Source organism: Malurus melanocephalus, unplaced genomic scaffold, assembly GCF_030028575.1.
Source record: "Malurus melanocephalus ecotype Western Australia unplaced genomic scaffold, MMel_1.1 scaffold_227, whole genome shotgun sequence".
Lineage (NCBI taxonomy): Eukaryota > Metazoa > Chordata > Aves > Passeriformes > Maluridae > Malurus > Malurus melanocephalus.
The window spans coordinates 1141110-1160023 of NW_026623459.1; the positions used below are offsets into that span (position 1 = coordinate 1141110).

At 39.4% G+C, this 18914-nt stretch overlaps 1 protein-coding gene across 1 annotated transcript in view; it reads right to left on the minus strand.

Moving 5' to 3' along the window:
* The window catches only part of FREM1 (FRAS1 related extracellular matrix 1), a 64327-nt gene that overhangs the window by 6066 nt on the left and 39347 nt on the right, over positions 1-18914 (minus strand). Inside the window, exons 25-35 of the mRNA XM_057374504.1 lie at positions 15279-15693; positions 13948-14149; positions 13328-13472; positions 11095-11224; positions 9673-9745; positions 8664-8813; positions 7266-7504; positions 6503-6550; positions 6062-6220; positions 5743-5868; positions 4974-5089 (exon numbers count right to left, since the gene is read on the minus strand). Coding sequence (XP_057230487.1) covers positions 4974-5089; positions 5743-5868; positions 6062-6220; positions 6503-6550; positions 7266-7504; positions 8664-8813; positions 9673-9745; positions 11095-11224; positions 13328-13472; positions 13948-14149; positions 15279-15693 — 1803 coding nt within the window. The remainder of the gene's footprint in view (positions 1-4973; positions 5090-5742; positions 5869-6061; positions 6221-6502; positions 6551-7265; positions 7505-8663; positions 8814-9672; positions 9746-11094; positions 11225-13327; positions 13473-13947; positions 14150-15278; positions 15694-18914) is intronic.

Here is an 18914-nt window from a genome sequence, read left to right on the forward strand (position 1 = left end):
GCTGGCCCATGCAGTCACAGCCACCCGGGGCAAGCACTGTGCAGTGACATGGGGCCTGTCGGGGCCACCAGGCCACCAGAGAGCAGCATGTAAAATGTCTCGCTGGCCCCTGCCTACACAGCCCTCACCCAGAGTGTGGCAGAATGGCCTCAGAACTGTCTGGTAGGGGTCGGGTAAGCCCTCAGGACACTCTGTGAAGGTGTCAGCAGGGCTCCAGCTGTGCTTCTCACCATGGTAGGAAGCGCCTGTATGTCCCAAGGGTGACATGCTCCCACCTTTCTGGGCCCATCTGCCAGGCACAGAATGTCCACTGAGCTGGGAGCAAAGCTGTTACATTGCCAAATGYTGTTGGAAAGTTTTGTCCAGGAAAGCAGGCCTAATTAATTCAGGATGCCCACCCAGGCTAACTGCTTCAGCGACAGGATTCCATTCACCTTCACAGTGACCATGGTTGCACTGACCAAAGTTGGCCCTCAGAAGAGGTTTGGGCATCAGTCTTTGTGGTATCACTAGCAGGTGAGCAAGAACAAAAATCAAGCATTTTATCTGGGTACTGTTTGAGGACACTCAAAACCTAGGAATTAAGCAATCTGCTCTAGGTAAGCATATCTTACTCCTGGTATTGATTTGATTTTCTTAGAAAATGTGAAACCAAAAAGCATCAATGCATGTCAGTAACTGCTCTATAATTTATGACATACAGGGGTGGTCTGAGCAATAAGTTTCAGATTTTTACCTCAATCCATGTACCAAAGAAAGACTGCAGCACTTTGAAAGGAAAGCACTGCAGTAATTATGTTATCTAATCTTTTCTCTGTCAGAGTGCTTTCTAAATACAGCTTGAGAAGCATATTACTGAAGAGAGAACAACTGTTCCAATTGTTACACCTAGTTAGGGGGTTTATGTATTGTAGGGAAATGAGAACCATCCTGAAAGAACATACCACTTCCGATAATATTACTTACTGAACCTYGAGGCATAGCGTCAGACACCGGAAATTACAAGATAATGTTATTGAAGGAGTTGTGTACACCTATCACTTCCTTAAGTAAATTATTCAAGATAAGGGCTTATAAAGCCTTATTAGGGAAAAAAAAATAAACAAAACCAAAACCAAACCAAACAAAAACCAACCAAAAGCAGCCACAACAAATCTACACACATCACTTTTTTCTGTGCTAAAATATCCATTTGAAATTGTTCTTGACTGATTTAAAATTTTTGTTATTGAGTCAAAAGCGTCTTTTATCTTAGAGCAGTTGCACAAAGTAAGGAAAAGATTTTGGGCAGCAATTGATCTTGAAGTATTAGCACAAAGACTTTACTGATTTTCCATTAAATTATCCAATACATTTTAGAGTCTTGTACCATTTTGGTCGATTTTATATCAGCAAAATATGTTTAACTAATATGAAGATCTCCATAGAGCAAAACATTTTATTTGAATTGCTGTAGTAAATCCAGTCCTATACTGATATTGAAGGGGGTGGGTGGAGACTGAGAGGCCATGCTAATCTCAGTCTTTTGTTTGGTCACCTAGGGAGTTATCCCAATGCCTTGAAAGAGGTGTCTGGTGTTGCTCACAACACCTCGTGGTATTCAGAACATTCAGATGAGAGTGGCAGACATGATTCAGAGCTTGCAGGAGCCCTGCACTTCCAGACTGGCAGTTGAAAGTCATCACACACAAGGCCTTTAAAATTGCTCTGGGTATCTGGATCCCTGGGCTGGAGTTTAATAACATGAATTAAACCAGTACTTAGAGAACCAGYATCAGGAGAGGAGAGCTGCTGTTCTGCTTTGCACTAGGGAACACTGAGCCATCATGAAGGATCTAATTTATTACTTCAGATGTGATTCTGCCTGTGATTCCCAAGGACTGAGCCCACATGTAGCTAATATAGTACTACTAAACAAAATAACATGTCCTGCCTCAGCTAGCAGCAAAGGACCTGAAATCTAATCATTTGAGCTTTAATTACATGTTCAGCTTCAAAAAAGGAAAAGGTCTAACATGATTAGTAAGGCAAAAGACACAACTGTGGGTTCTGTCTATSCAGTGCTTCCATCCCTTCAGTGGCAGCAGTGAAACCATCTCACATTCAAGTGAGCCCTCCTGTACTGACCCTTGGGGAGTTCCTATTGGAACATGTTCCTATTGGATAAACAAGACATGTGGCATAAATCATCAAAATTGTTTCTAAATCAGGCTGCTGTGGGATCACTCAGCCATAATATCCCCCAGATGCTTCCCTTCACATTGCCAAGAGCCTCTTTACGCATACAAACAAGGCTAGAAAAGTGAGTTCTTAAACCACCTTTCTCTCCAATGTATCAGAGAAGGGTTAGAAATAATGCAAAATTTTCACAGCAATTAACTRAGATTTCCCTGCCCCCTCATCCTCAGTTTGACACGGACAAACAGAAACTTGCATATTGTAGCCACTCGTCAGGAAAGTACATATTTGTGTCTGTTTCTACCCTTGCATATGGAAATTAAAGGAAAGGGTTGTATAGCACCTGCAACAAATGGATGTAATGTATGTCTGTAGAAATTCAATAAGGTCTGCATTAGTCCATGCATATACAGYTATGTCCAGACTACATCTGCTTCCACAATAAATTGATAGCATTACTTTGATAGAACAGAATCATAGAATATCAGGTCCAACCCTTCTTAGCAAAAGCATGGTCCAGACAAGATAGGCCAGCTGTACCTTGAAACTGTCTTATATTGGGGAATCCACCACATCCCTGGGGAGATTCTTCTAACGGATGATCTCAYTATGAAAAAAATTTTCCTTGAGTCTTACTGGAATCTTCCCCAGAGTAACTTGTTCCCATAGCTGTTCATCTTTTCCATGGGACTCCTTGCAAAAARGAGTCCCCATCTTCTTTGAAGCCACTCTTCAAATACTCTAACAAATTCTCTAACACAGATAAGGGCACCCTAAGCCTTCTTTTTTCACATGGCAGCCTTTATGGTCCTTTGGTCACCTTCGTGGTCCTTCTCCATACACTCTCAAGCCTGCCCACTTCTGTATACTTTTTGGATAGCCTGTTCCCAAGTCCATCAATTCAAGATAGCAAGGTTGTCTCAAAAAGGGTAGGAAGTTGGTTACTTGGAGACTGTTAGTGAATCAACTTTAACAATGCTTGTGCTCTTTTCCCTGTTCTGTACTATGGAAATTCCAGCAAGATGAATAGTAGCATAAAATGATGCCATTTTTGCAGTAATATTATTTTTTCAGGAAAGGTGGCTGATTCACTGAAATTAAGTTCTAATATTTTCATTTAATATCTAATGCTTGTKTGATCTCTTTAAAATGGAGGACTGACCTCTATGCTAGTTTTGTTTCTCTGCTGGAAACATTTAGTTATCAACAGAATTAGTATTAATAACTGAAACACTATAATTAGTGATGGTGTTGATTGCTGGAGGTGCTGGGAAAAAGCACAATTTAATATGTTCTTGTAACACATTTCACCGTGTTCCTGGAATTGTACTTTTGTAAATCAGTTCCAGGTGTTCCATTTACYGGGATAAGTCTTTCTTAATCTATGCTGGTATGGCTGAATTATCATCATCCTAGGATTCATTTCCATGTGGATTCAGTGGCATGCCTTGATTTTTTGTGTGGTTTTTCTGACATTGTCATTTAATTACTCTTGCTTACATTTATTTACTTTTATTCAGTTTAATATCCATATTGCACACTATAGCCTTAATCAAGAAGTTAGTGCCTGCAAAAAATATGGGTCACCAAGAGCACASTCTTTTAGGAGATTCAAAATACCTCCCAGTAGAGTGTTGTGTGGTCCCAAGGGATCAATTAAATGTTGAAGCCTTCAGAAAAAAAAAGAATATTAAAATATTCACAATTTATAGCTTTGTTTGCTAACAAGTAACATAATAAAAGCAGGTAATAACAAACAATTTCAGGAAATTTTAATTAAACCAAGTAATAACGTAAAATTTGGGCTGAGCTCACAAGAGCACTAACATTTACATTTTAGTAAAGACTATCAGCTGGGAGGTATTAGAATCAAGACTTTTCTTTTGCATGTTACCAAGTCAACATAATCTGGCATAACTGAGTGGAATGAATCAATGTTTGTTATGCATGCTTGGCCATGATTCACGTTTCCAACATGTCCTTCCACTACTTATGGAACATACTCTGTTTCTATCATTTCCGGTTCTTCCTTGTTTCAATTTTCCTTTCATGAAGTAATGGAGAGGTCTGTTCAACCTCCTCCTATTTTTTCAGAATGTTTTTTAACCTGGTGCTCACAATTCRGGACTAGGTACATAGCCTGCCTATCCTAGGACAAGCTTCATGTTACCAGAGCTAACATTTCTTCCAGCACTATCCTTGTACTCTTAAAACTAAAATCCCAATGCAAGGGTCCAAAAAGCAAGAGTGGCAGGTTTTTTATTTGTCTCCAACTTTGAGACAACTATCATTAGAATTAGTGTTGGTTTTAGTATTATTATATCCTTTAAAAGTCAGAAATGTACTGTTAAATTGAATGTCAAAGTTTTCAAGTAGTTAGAGAATCTTCAAAGCTGCATCTTCAGAAGAGTATAGTGAGGCACACAAGAGCTGGCAACATTTTTCCATTGCTGTTATCATGTGGAGGTAGAGCCAAGGACTCTTCCTTGTAAGAGAAGATGAAATTCTGAGCTTTTACTGTATTTCTCTTCTCCCAAACTAACTCTCCCATTAGGAAAGTATCCTCACTGCAGATGGACAGCTTTGGGAATTYATTCTGTGTTTAAGATAGCCTCACAACCTGAAACATTGTGAGACTAAYATTTTTATCTTCCAACAGGTCCGAATCCCAGGACTTGTTCAATTTTTTGGAGAGCAGAAAAACTAAAGCTGGGCTTATCCAAATAAATTTGGCCTCAAGCAGTATTCAGCTCAGGGCAACAGCAGTGCATAGCAAACACATGGAGTTCTCTTACTGTTCTCTGCAAGCCCGAGCAGCAGTGTTCCAGGTGACCTTATGATTCACTACCAGGAAGTAGCAACTACCCTCATGATAACTCCATCCAGAGGGACAGTTCTTCATGGATACCTCCTAAAATAAAAGAGGAAAAGACAAAACAGACTTCTGTCTGTGCACAGAGAGTGCCCAGAATTAAACTGAGCGTGAATTTTGGTGTGTATCAATAAAGCTACAACATTGTTTAAAAGTTTTGAATACATAATGCCTGATAGAAAAGCCTACAAGTTATAATTAGTAGCTTTAATAGTGACAGTACACTTCAATTCCAAAAACCTTCTAAAGGTTTTTTATTAGTTTGGATGCAATTTTCTGTCTCGTGCAGTCCATGCAGGGAATGCAGTGCAACAAAATTCAGCATGACATCTTAAGTGGTGAAAGGAATGTATATCCAGAATACTTAAGTAAGCTTATTTTACTAACTTCCACCCATTCTCTCACAAACTTCATTCACCTACTGCATTATGTCCACATTGTCACAAGCACCAAGACACTAGTGATGTCCACAGGAGCACCTGTGGATGGCAGAGAGGAAAGSCAACCCCAACAGTTAAGTCCTTGTCATACTTCTGGGAAAGTTTTGTTCTGCTGAAGGCAAACCAGACTCTGGACAACACTTATTCCCTCTTCAAGTAAATAATAGCTACAGGAAGGTCCTTTGCTTTAGGGTATCACGATCATAGACTCCATACTTGAATTTTGATACATATACATGGCTACATTTTTACCTTGCTTTGGGAATTCCAGAATTTCCATGTCATCCCATCACACTGAAACAGCTTTTGAGTGCTTTCTTCATAATGCAAGAGACCCTTTAAATCAGGTGTGCAGGCCTTTTGAAAAGAGTAAAAGTCCTGGAAAGAGAAAATGTCATTTGAACATTTGAAGGAAAATAAGTGGAACAAAATAAGYGAAATGAAACAGATTAATTAGTTCTTATATTAAAATTTTATGCCATGAAAACTCTTCTAGGTGTTAAATCATTTTGGAAAACAGCACGACTGAAAACAGATGGTGAAAATGCCCAAGGAAGGAAAGGTTTCATACCTTATGTCTCGATCTTGGTTCAGATGCAAGTTCTGCTTTATCAGCCTGTGGAATTTCTGTCTTGCTAGAGGACATGACATTTATCTGTGGTTGTGCCTTCTTGTTGGTTTCAGCTGAGGAGGTGTCATCCTCTATTTTGAGTGATACAATCCCGTGATACTTTATTTTATATTATCATACACACAAGAAAGAACAGCAGAGGAAAAGATAGGGTTAGTACATACAGGCAACTCTTAAATAAACTAAATAAATAATAAAAGATACTTATAATACAAATTATCAAATACTTGCAAATCAAGGGAAATTATACCAAAGAAAAAGGAGATACATAGAAAAATAAAGGATTGCTCATAACAAATTATTTAGAGTGATAAAGCCTGAAAAGAACAGAATCAGAAAGAAATCATAGAAATGTTTAACCAATACCCATAATACTCTTACTTTGAAAATCACATCTGTTTCATTTCTAAATACAGATGAAGGACGAACCTGAAAAATGTAGAACAGCAGAATGAGATGGGTATATTCTTGCATTATAGAAAAAAAAAAAAACCACTTCATGTAACATTTACAATGAGGTTATAAATGATGCAGAGCATGTCTTGATTTTCGTTCTTTCTCTTCCACAATAGAAACATATTACTTCTGAAAGGAGCCATTAAAAAGCACAAATTACAAGTGTAATGTTCAGTGTTCATAAAAACAGATTCCAATAACTTTGAAGGTCACAATAGTAGAAAGTTATTAAATACCCAGCTAACCTAATATAGTTTAAGCAGGAAAATCAGTGGACAAGTTTTAAATAATTATTGCCTGTTTATATAAAACAGTATTTTCAGCTTGAGGACTTCAATACCATATGTACGTTTCTATAWATTTGTCTGGTTCCACCAAATTCTTTCTTCTAATTTACCCATAATTTTTACAAGATTAGAAGCTTCAAAATTGCTGAAGTTGCTTGGTGCCTGTTTCCTCCCCTCAGCCTTGTGTCTATTCCTCTCTTGCATACAGGGATCCTCAAAATCAGATTGTTTTGGGGTTTTTCTTTAGAGTTTTTTTTAAATAGTACTCAGGTCTGACTCAGAGCGAACTCATGTAGTTTAAATGTATTGAGTGTTCAGATAGGATTGCTGAAAAATACGACAATTAAATGAAGACATAACATCACAAATCAGTCTATCACTGAACTACAGAAGCRTCTTACTATTCTGCCATTTCCAGTTACTCTCAGCCTGGTCCTTGACCGATTCACCAAGCTGTGCTCCTGCTGCAGGCCCCCTTCATGCTCTCTCATCCCTTTGGAAGGAGGCAGTGGGATCCCTTCCAAGTAAACATTGCCAGGTCTGGAAGGTGCTGAGGACCCTGAGGAAACTGGAAAGAGCGTGCCTCTCCCCCAAAAGTCATGCTTGCTTTGGCCAGAAGAATGGGAATAGCTGCATTGACCTGAAAGCATAAAAAATGGCAGATGGTCAGTTCTAGCTGCATGAGCAGATAACTGGTCACGTTGACATGGGCACATAAACAGCTTGTCCTTAAAAGTCGGATGATTCTTTCACTTGATGTAGCTGATTTGCTGTTTGTTCTGTCACCTCCTTTTCTGGGGTTATCTATGACTATAACTGCAGCTACTACCTGTATGTTTTTATATGTGGTGCATCTATCTATCCACAGGTTAGAATGTCAACCAAGAATCTGCTGAAAATACCTGTTTTCATGCTAATACTGGGGTTTGAAGTTCTGGGTTTTTTGGTCAGGGATATACAGTTATTTTTAACTGCTATTGGTGATACTTCCTTTATATTCAGAGAAAATTCTTTTTGGAAACCTAGGACACTGTTGTTTTGATAAGGCCGTTGTGTCAATTAGCTGCTGATTTACACTAACCTGAAGCCTAATTCGTTGCAACATGGATATTTAAAATATTGTTTCACTAAACACCAGAAGGAAAAATACTCTTCAGCTGTGACAGAACTCAGTTGCTTTGCTAGTTATTTCTATTTTTCTAGAGTTTTTTCTATGTTTCTGTTTCTACAGTTGCCTCTTTTTTTGGTGTGATTTTAGGCACACCACATTTGATCACTGAAAAAGACATAATAGTGCTCTCTTAAAAGCCTGAACTTTGTAATGATCATTGCTGTTTGCTGTAAAGTTGTGGATTGTAGTTTTTAATCATTGGAAAATATATTGCTAAGAGATTAGTTAATTTGTTGGGTTTCTTTTTTGAGAGGAAAATAAATCTCTTTTACAGGGCATGCAACAACTACTAAATTATAACTGGAAAAAAAGTTCTAATGGAGCTAAAACAAATTTTTCCCACTTTAATAAATGAGAACTGAACTCATGTTGTTGTGAAAAGTGGTTTCTTTCCTGGCACTTTTCTCATTTTGTGCTCATTGCTTTCTCCATGCTGTGTTTCCTGAGAGGATGCATATGATTGTGTGAGAAAATAAAGGGTCTGCAACTGTCAAGCGTGTCTTCTCTAAAAAGAAATCAAGCAGTTTGATCTAACAGGGAGTGTTAGGAACAACTTGTGGTTGAAAATAGGTAGATACTTAGCCAAGATTGTCCCATCTTCTTAATCATGAAGATCAAAAGAGAATACCTCCTTTTGAGTCCAAAATTTTCACTACAGCTTTTGTCCGTGTGCCAAGAACAGCATTCACAGGGGAGTTCAGAACTACTTCAAAGACTTCATCATCTTCCTCTAATCCATCACAGGTAATTGCTATATTCCACATCTTGGTTGACACTCCTAACAGAAATAAATATTTTAATTACTCTGCAAGTGCTATTTCAATCAATCAGGATGTCAAAGAAATATATTAATTAACAAGTCAGCAGCTAGAACAGAATAGATTGTGTTTGCTATTCTGTTCCTACCGACTGACTAGACTCCTGCTGTTCTTCCAAATAATATTAAGTTTAAATTTGTTCCTGGGCAATGATGACTCAGTTGAAGTGCATACACTGTAACAAAAAGCTGCTGTAGATGTGCAAAATTGCACTACATTACATAGATTTAGGACTTCCACTGCAGTTTTCAAGAGAAAATGTATCATAGCATTTTAATCTTAAAAGCCTAATTTTAGAGATGGGACAGTTACTTAAAATGCCTGCAAATGAATCAAAAACTGTGTAAGATTGAAGTGCAACCTTTTAGGTTTTTAAGATTTTAGACAAATCTTACAGTTGTTTTTCTTAGTTCCTTCTCTGAGTAACTTCAGGCTTGCATTATGAACACCTTGAATAACATAAATTTTACTTGGTTTTGTCTAAATTTGACTTGGGCTGGACTTTACCTATGATGACTGAAGTCTTTAAAGCATCTCACAGCTCAGCTCAGGGTGAGTCCTATCCAGCCTAGTTGCTGGGAGATTAGGATAATTTCAACACTTGATATTTTAACTGATGTAAGAGGACTGTAGTCCATCTCATGATAAGTAATAATGATACCAATTCACTAAGGAAGCACTTCCAGAAAATGAGCCCAAATCTTAAATACTATTCCGCTTCTCTATCTACAAATATGTAATAGATTGCACTCTCCAAAGAGTTTACTCTTTCAAAACCAGTGAATTAATTTTAGAGTTATTCAGTGCCCTATTTCATACCTGGATCAAACTGAACAAGCTTGGAGGGAGTCACTCTAAAGTCCTTTCCCAGCCTAGCAGATATTTCATTGACCTGAGAAGAAATCAAACAGTAAATTCCATGCCATGATCCATTTCACCAAACCACTGAATTCTGCTGCGGCCGAAGGTACTGTGCATGTCTCAAATACACAGGGCAACCCATACATATCCTCAGGCTGGAAAAAAAAGATAAAGACACAAAGAATAAACTTTGTCATGTGCCACTGTCATTCTGTCCTTCCTCATGGCTTGAAAAAATACATAATAAAAAAAAATTGCTTATCTTATGCTTTTGCTCTTTCTCTCTCAGATTGACAACACCAGACAGCACTGCTGTTCACCATGCCTGGGGACCCTACTGTAGCTGGCTCATGGACAGGCACATCCTGTCATCTCAGAGAGCAGCAACAACGTGGCCACATTTTCCTATCTGGCCCCTTGTGATAGCTTGAAAGGAGCATTTACACACAGAGCTGTCTGTTATCCCCAAAGACGCATTAGGATAGACATGAACCCTACACATGTAAATGTAGGGATTCCAGCAACTCCCTGGATTTTCATAGGAGACCACCAGAGGACATCAATTTCCACATTGGGCTCTCCATGCCAGAATCAATTTCACTGGTCTGTTTATGCAGGTGATTTCTAGAGTAGAATCACTTGAGTCTGTGAAGGATAGGACAGGATGGTGCCTGATGGAGTCAGTAACTGACTACTGAATTCAGTAGAAAAAAAAAATCAAAACCATGTTTCTAATTAGGGCTATAAGCCTGAGAAACTGTGAGGGGAAAAAATAGTGTTTGTCTAGCAAGAGGAGATGATAAAATTCTGGAATTTCCATTTTATGAGGAAAGATAAAATCTGTGAAGCCAAAGCGCACAAAACGTGTTTTACAAAATTATAACCTGCAGCTTTCAGTCTAGTCTTTTTGACTGAGGATTTTGGGGGTTTTCCCAGGCTGTGAGCAGTAATGGGAGAAACAGGGAAGTTTGCCATGGCTGAAAAATTGAGGCCCCTGCAGCTCCCGGGTTCCACCAGCCTGAGAAGGCAAAACAGAAGTCCCAAGGCCCAGATTGCCAAAACCTGGATTTTAAAGGGCCAGATCCTGGAAACCAAGTTTCTGAGCACAATGCCGGAGGAAACCGCCTGCTCTGGTTTTTCATGAAAACTGAAATACTGCTCTAAAACATTCTAGGTTTGGTTAACAGATGTTTCTACTTAAAACCCAAAAAAAATTTTGTTGGAAATGTTTCAGCCATCTGTAGCAGAAGGACAATGTTCCAGTAAGTCTGGATTGAATCACATGGCCTCTCTGATTATTACTGAATTATCATTAGGTCTCAGGAACCAAATGACAGGCTGCACTTATTATTAAGTAAGGATGTTGGCTTTTGGCTTTACCTTCACTGTTATAAAGGCAGATTCCACTGAGTGTCCTGCCCTGGTGATTTTCAGAGACACCACTCCCATGTTTTCACACACCTCATATTCAGTCTGTAACATTTCGATCCGAGACCACCGTAGCTCCAGCCTGTGGGAGAGGAAGGATTGCAAGCAAAAAGCAAAGCCATCTCGCCAGCCACTCTTAGCTTGTGCTGCTCAAACGCTGTGTGAGGAGCCTTCTCTCCCAACTGCTGATTTACCTAATACACATACTGAGTCTTTGTCTCAAAATCAACACACTTGTGGGATTTAACTGATCAGGAAGAGGCGGTAGTAAATCCTCCAGACYAGCCCTAATCTACTCTAAATCACAGTTGAACCTTATTTCACAGCCAGAGGGATTCTGCAGTAACTTTGAGAAGAGCAGTTTGTCCATAATTACAATAGGACAAGTTACCACTGTTTGTCCCAGTTTCCTTTAAGGTTGTAGTTTTATTATACTCTCACTCCCTGGTCTTTTCTCCCCGATGTCCTCCTTCCCGCCCACCTGTATTCATCTATCCTTAAAATCTCCTCCTGTGACAAACAGAGTACGATCTAGGATGTTTTTGCTCCTGTGTGCCTTCTCTCTTCACCTTACTTTAGTACTTTGCATATTTGCTCTTCAACCTTCCCCCATCTGATTCCAGGTGTCTTATATATTGAATTTTTGAATTTTTTATGGGRGGCAAGGAGTGTTGTCTGAACCTTGGAAGATTGTGTGCTGCACAGGGAAGTCTATAAAGACCATGTCTTTTTAAAAGCTGTGATAAAAATTTGAGCGAAACAGAGTTCAAAAAGGAAAATAAACTGAGCTATTTACAATTTGAGCTTTTCTAAAAGAAGCTTCTAGGCCTTTCACAGCTAACTAGTTCTTCCACCAGTAGAGGTTTCCTCCTATSCTCCTTTATCCTCTGACGCTTTACTTTATTTTTGCTGAAGAAGATGGATGTGCCAGATGTAACCCAGGAACATTCAGATAAAAGCTGGATCATCAGCAATAAATCATATATTTTGAAACAGTAATCATTAGATGAGAAATAGTTTAAATTTTAAAAAAAATCTCACAAGTTTTTTAAATCCAATATTAAAATATTTTTTTTTTCATTAAAAGTCAAATTCCCCTTTGGTCTGCTAGCAAATAACTTCATTGTTACCTGCAAGCACACCTTCAGCTTAACCGTCAGCACTCCTATTTTCTGTAAAAATACATTTTCTTTGCCTTTTCCTAAAGCTGTGCTATGCATTGCTATTAATTTACAAGGAGTCACACTATCCCATGGTATCACATAATGGTGGCTTTAATCCCGGTTGATCTGTGAGCCAGCACAGAGCAGCTGGGCAGTGCTCAGGCGGTCCATGCTCAGATGTGTTTGTGTATGGGGACATCTTTTGGCACTGCACATAACTGCCTAAACACTGCCTCCAGCTCAGCTCAGCTTAGTCCCTCTCCTCTCCAGTGTGCAGGAAAGTGCTGTGCCCCTGGAGCCAGCTCTTTGCTCCTTTTTCTTCATCATGAGTCCTGGTTTGTGAGTAGCCAGTTTAGTGCAGGTTATTATTTCTCAGTCACTTCTGATTAAATAAGTTGTTTGAACATGTAGACCTATTTTCTGAAACAAAGAAACATTGTCTCTGCTGAAGAGCTACTCACACTTTTGGTTTTTATCATCTAGGACAGTTCAGCTGATATTCTAATTTTTCTATGTGAGGTTTGGCATATGTAACAAAGAAACTTGGATAATATGCAGTGGGTGACAAAGAAGATGCTGTGCTCTTTTGCAGAAGTATGGTGCTCATAGCTTTGTCATTTGAGAGCCTCATCTCTGTTGTAATCTCAATATTGGGAAAAATGCACTGCCATCAGCTAAGGGCAACAATGACCTGCAGCTGCCAGACCATGTTCATGAAGCAGTAGTCCCATCCCTCAACACCCAGCTTCTCAGATCTCCAAAAGCCCAACTGACAGTAAATTCACTTCCCTGTGAGGGTCTGAAGGCCCTTGAGGACTGTGATGCAGTCTAACCTGGAGTCAACCCCTTTTATTTAGGCTCCTTGAGGGGAAGAAAGCTTCTCTACTCTAACAAAAGCAATGGTAGTGTGAGCTGTAGAGCTGTGCATGTCTGCACAGCTTCAAGCCCAGCCCCAGTTCATTTGCCCCAATGTGGGGCAAGCACAGYGCAGCACAGCACATATCACCGAGGAGCAGAGTTACCTTTGGGGCACTGCAGAGTTTCCATTGGCATCTGTCACTTGAAACTCCAAGTTGTCTGAATTCACTTCTCGTGATTGGTTGATGACATAAAGTATGGTTTTGCTGTTTAAATCCTTTTGGCTAAATCCTTCCTTAATGAATTCCCCTAGGAAAGATGAGTAACATGCAGGTGAACCAAATGCCTGTTGATTAGAACCATGTAGCTCATATTGACTTTTTTCAATTTTCCTTTTTGTTGAGAAAATGAACTTAGAGAAATGCGGGTTCATTGCTAAAAAGCAATGTCCATTCATTACAAGCCCCCATCAATTTCTTCATATGTAATATGTTTATCAAAAGGTCAAATTGATTATTAATCTTTCTTTTCCTTGATACAAAAAAAAATAGTTTCCCAACAGCAGCTGTTAAAAATTATCTCAAACACTCTAAGGATTAGCAACAAACATAAGACTCAGGTTTTGTTGTAAAAGTATTATTACTACCATCAAACTTTACCCAAAGTTTGCTGAGAAATTTTGATTCTCACTATTAAGCAAATATTAACACACAAATATTAACACAGTAGGGCTTGAAATCTGGTTGGGTATGTCCCAAAATAAAGAGATTATCGAAGAAATCACCTGTTGTTACATTTTCCAGGTAGCCATAATGAGGACCTCGCAAAATCTTAAAAATTATTTTGTCATCTTCTGTATTGGGGTCAGATGCCCTCAGGGACCTGGCAGTAATATAGATCCCATAATTGCCATTCTTCAACATTTCCACATCAGAAAAGCAATGGAGATGGATAATTTTTGGTGCCATTTTGTCCAAAGGATCCACCTAAATCAAAGTTAGATATACATTTTACAACATCAGGGGTTTCTTTGCCCTGCTTTTGTTAAAAGCACAGTATCTGGCTCAGGGTGGCAATAGCCACTTTGGGTCACAGTCTGCTGCAGACATGGGAGTTTCAGTTAAGTCATGCTTCACATGAGAAGTTTCCAGATCTAGATTGCCCATCACTTGCCACTTACAGCAGGGCACAGTACACTCTGTAGAGTGTAACACAAATTCTATGTATCTCTGCCCTGATGTCCCATAGTCCTCATTCTTGGTGTCATTTTCTTTGCAACAAAAAATAGCTCAGCAAAGGTTTGTCACCTTTTTTTCACAATAGCAGTGCCACCWTTCACAACTTCTGATGAGTCTTCTAGCACTCCACAATGCTTGTTGCTGTTCCCACATCTCACCCTCTGCTGAAATAGCATTCCTCTCTCATCATATAACTTAAAACTTTTTTTGATTAACAGCCTCTCCGTTAGTATCAGTGTTTTGAAACACAGAATTCTGACATGCAATGCAACCAGGCCTACTTTGTGTACTGAGCCATGACACATGGGTACATACAAGAAATCATTGCAAACATATCTGAGCCCATGATGAAGTGTGAAGAACTTGAAAATGGGGGAAATGGAAAGTGAACAGAAAGATTCTAGTAAAGAAAGGAAGAATGGGAGCAGGAATCTTCGAGAGACTCTCAGAGAGAAGACAGGAGGTCCAGTTGTAAGCAAAGTAGCTGTAATTCAAGATTGTGACATAAAGATCAACAGACATCCTCACATTCCCCTGTGTGTAAATCACAGTGTCAGGCACCAAGAAGGAAAGCAGAGCAGGAGGAAATTCAATATTTCCCATAGATGGGCTCAACTTTATGGTTGAGATTCCTGTGTAAAATTTTAAGTGTGTAAATATTAAGCATATAAGTATTTATTTGCTTATATTTATGCATTTTGTTAAGAAGTTAAGGTTTGGCAAGTAGTCCCAGGTTAATTATTCATGGAAGGCAGAAAGCAAACATTTTAGCTACACAGTTAAATCAGAGTGCAGCAAGTACCAACTGTTATCAAAACTGCTAAATTTTTGGTCTTATCATGCCATCTCTCTTAAATAGGCCTGTGGTTGCACTTGCCTGAATGGTGAATGCCACTGGCTCGTTCTGCACCCTCCCATTCACGATGAAGCCTTGATTAGTCCTATCTGTGGCAACAAATGTAAATCTGTCAATCTGGGAACTCCCACCTCGGTGCTTGTATGCAACATCCCTGTTGTCCACATCTTTCTGTGTGAAATTGTACCACAGTAGCACAGCCCCACGATAATAGAGATGGCCATACTGGGGGAGCTGAGCCAGGAGGAAGGTAAGGTTTTCTTTCACAGTATCTGGGTCTGAAAGCTGCAGGATGTCAGGAGTAAGAAGTGCTGTAGTGCCTTCTGTTAATCTTAACCCCATGTTCCTGGATACTGCGGGCAAAGCCTGGTCAACTGCCTCCAAGGAGATCTTGAATGTCCCATGCTTAGTCCTCACTCCATTGCTGATGACGAATCTGGCAAAGAGAGGCAAGGCAGTCTTCAGCATCTGTTCTTGATTCACCATGTACTGAAATGAAATGATAATGCAGACCTTTACTACAGGACCTGCCTGTGTTGATGCTGCAAATGTAGAAGAGCTGGGTGGACCACAAACCCAGACACTGGGTGGAGTGGATGTAAAACAAAAACATGAGAGCAAACAGCCAGGTATACGAAAAGAGTTATCTGCTCAATCCCTGCAGATTCCACAGGAATGGCCTTGAGGATCAACAGTCATAACAGAGTTAATCTAATCTACCTGTGATACAGGTGGAGCAGAACTAAAATGGCTGTGCTGTCTGGGGGACTTATTGTAGCTTCTGGCATGTGTATATATTTTACACATCTTTATCTTCACTTGGTTACTTGGTAGTGGCACCTACAACTTACAGAAAGAGGTGTGTGAAGTGCATGACTTGCCTGGACAAGGGTCTATTTTTCATTCGGTTTGGGTTTTCTTCTGTTCACTGTTACAAACCATTTTTACTCAATGCTCCCAAAACGATCTGAAAAACCAAACTGGAGAAAGATTYATCCTTATCTCACTTAATGGGTTTGCTTAGGCACAACAACTGCATCTGTAATTCTCTTATATTCAGAGGAATTGATTTCTGTTTCTTTATAAAATCAAGTAAGGTTTCACTGAAATACTAAGGCAATGAGCAGAAATGTACAAATTGTATGGGTAATGTTAAAAACAGATATCCATGGCATGAATTTATCAAAGGATCATATCTACACGTCTTCTTCCATGCTGGGAATTTCTGTCTATAGCAACATATATCCTTATAGTTCTCTCTCAAGTAGTGGTGTTTCTTTAGATATACCAAAGATTTGATTATTCACTACAGTTAATTTTCCATTCAAAATAAAGAGGAAGATCAATGTGCCAAGGCTGTAAAGAAAATCTGTTAGAAGCTTGTCTGTTGTTGTCTGGGGTCATTTTCTTCATAGTCACTTGTATGGGGCTGTGTTTTTTATTTTACTGGAAATAGTGTTGATAGCATAAGGATGCTTTTGTTTTGTTACTGCTGAGCAGTTACAGCATCAAGGCTTTTTCTGCTCCTCACACGGCATCGCCAGTGATCAGGCTGGGAGTGCACACGGGGTTGGGAGAGGACACAGCCAGGACAGCTGACCCCAACTGACCCAAAGAATATCCCAGACCATCTGGTGTCATGCTCCCTGTGTGGAGCTGGGGGAAGAAGAAGGAGGAAGGGGGAGACATTTGGATTGGTGGCATTTGTCCTCCCAAGTTGCTGTTATGCATGATGCAACTCTGCTTTCCTGGGGATGGCTAAACACCTGCTTGCCCATGGGAAGCAGTGAATTAATTCTTTGTTTTGCTTTGCTTGTGTGTGCAGCTTTCACTTTACCTATTAAACTGTCTCTGTCTCAGCCCCTGAGTTTTCTCACTTTTACCTTTCCAATTCTCTCCACAGTCCTACCAGGTGGAGAGTGAGMAAGCAGCTGCCTGGTGCTTAGCTGCCGGCTGCAGCTAAACCATGACAGAAGCCTACCAGCTGGGTAATGGGCTTTTGCCATACGAATGACAGCATGGTCCACAGAAATTTATTGTTAAATTTAGTCGTGGAGAAAAATAAGGAGAAAACCAATCTCTTAGCTTTTAAAATACATCCTAGATTCCATTGCCAAGATAATTAATTATGTATTTTCTTATGAAAATAATTACATGCAACATTGTCATGCCTGTAGCATATACTTTTGAGAGTGTATGAAACTAAAAATTGCTTTGAAAGTATCTTGCAATCCTTTGTCTTATCGACATATAGTATGTTTGAGTTAGCTGTCTTTCTACATAAATTTCAGTGATTGTGAAACACAGTATATGCAAAAGTGTTTTGGAAAGTGTTTTTTACACAGGTTTGCTCTGCCTGAGCCAGAACAGAGGCTGCTTTGCAAAGAAATTTGTCTCTGATAGAGGGGGACAATTGTCTTAAACAGTACGAGGGGCAGCCTTGCTGACTGCTTACCTAACACTCTGCTACTGTACTTAAGAGAAATGGAGACTCACTGACATTTAGTAGATTCTGTTTCCTATTGGTGTCTTGACTGCAGACCTTGAAGAAGTATTTTAAAAATTACAGGGTCAACACCTAGTGTACAGTTACATGACACGAATGTGAGAGAGTTTCAGTAGGTCATGGAGCAGCTTACTGTGTCGCACAGACTGTCTATCTAAAACTCCTCATTGCCTTCACCAACATTGGATGATTAGAGCTTGATCACTTGTAAACTGGCATTATGCCCTGAAACAGATGGGAATGAGCACAGGCAGACCAGGGACTACGTAGTAGTTAGAAATATGTTTACTGAGGATGGTATTCCCAGCTGGGAACCTAGAGACATCTGTCTGCACTGACCTAGTGCTATTGTGCCAATGGTAAAAGGGTTGTGCTATTTGTAAGCTGTCTGAAACCAAATACAGAAATGGAATAATGATGATAAATACTGTGCTTAGGACAAAAACGGGTAAAGCACCTTCAGTCAAGACCTTACTTAACCTTCTCTCAAAACACCCAGAGGATTGCAGCAGAAGTTAATTTCCTCTCATTCTTTTGATTGCTATAAAAACATTTGGATGATATCTCAAACACTATTCAAGTGAAAGACTTAGATAACTCAGTTCATGAAATTGAATATTCATCCAGTCTTCTCCAGACTACCAGATAGGAACAAAGTTCCTGCTTGTATATATCAGATTGAAATTTACAATGAATTTCATTCACCACATAATTTCACAGCTGATGAAAGTGCCTGTGTCAAAGACACCTCTCTTTGCACTTTGGGAGATTTTGGTTGTTTATTTCTGGTTTATGTCTGCTGCATAATTTCCTCAGGAATGGAGAGCAGCCAGTGTTCTCACTCTGATGAAATTTAGGGTACAATTCCCAGGCAAAGTTTGGAAGACATGTTGCATGGTTTGATTTCACAACTACCAACATTTCATGCTTTCTGCAGTTTGATGGCAATGGAGTTGGCTATAGGATCTACCATCTGTCATGGCATTTAAAATATAAAAATGGAATCATAAATAGTGCCAACTCATTACAAAATCGAGCCAGCATGTCAAAATGGAGGACATTAGCATGTTCTTTTAGCATCCTGCTGCCAGCATCTGATGTCAGGTTGCTAATCACTTGAAGTCATCTGTCCAAACAAGMACTGCCAAATC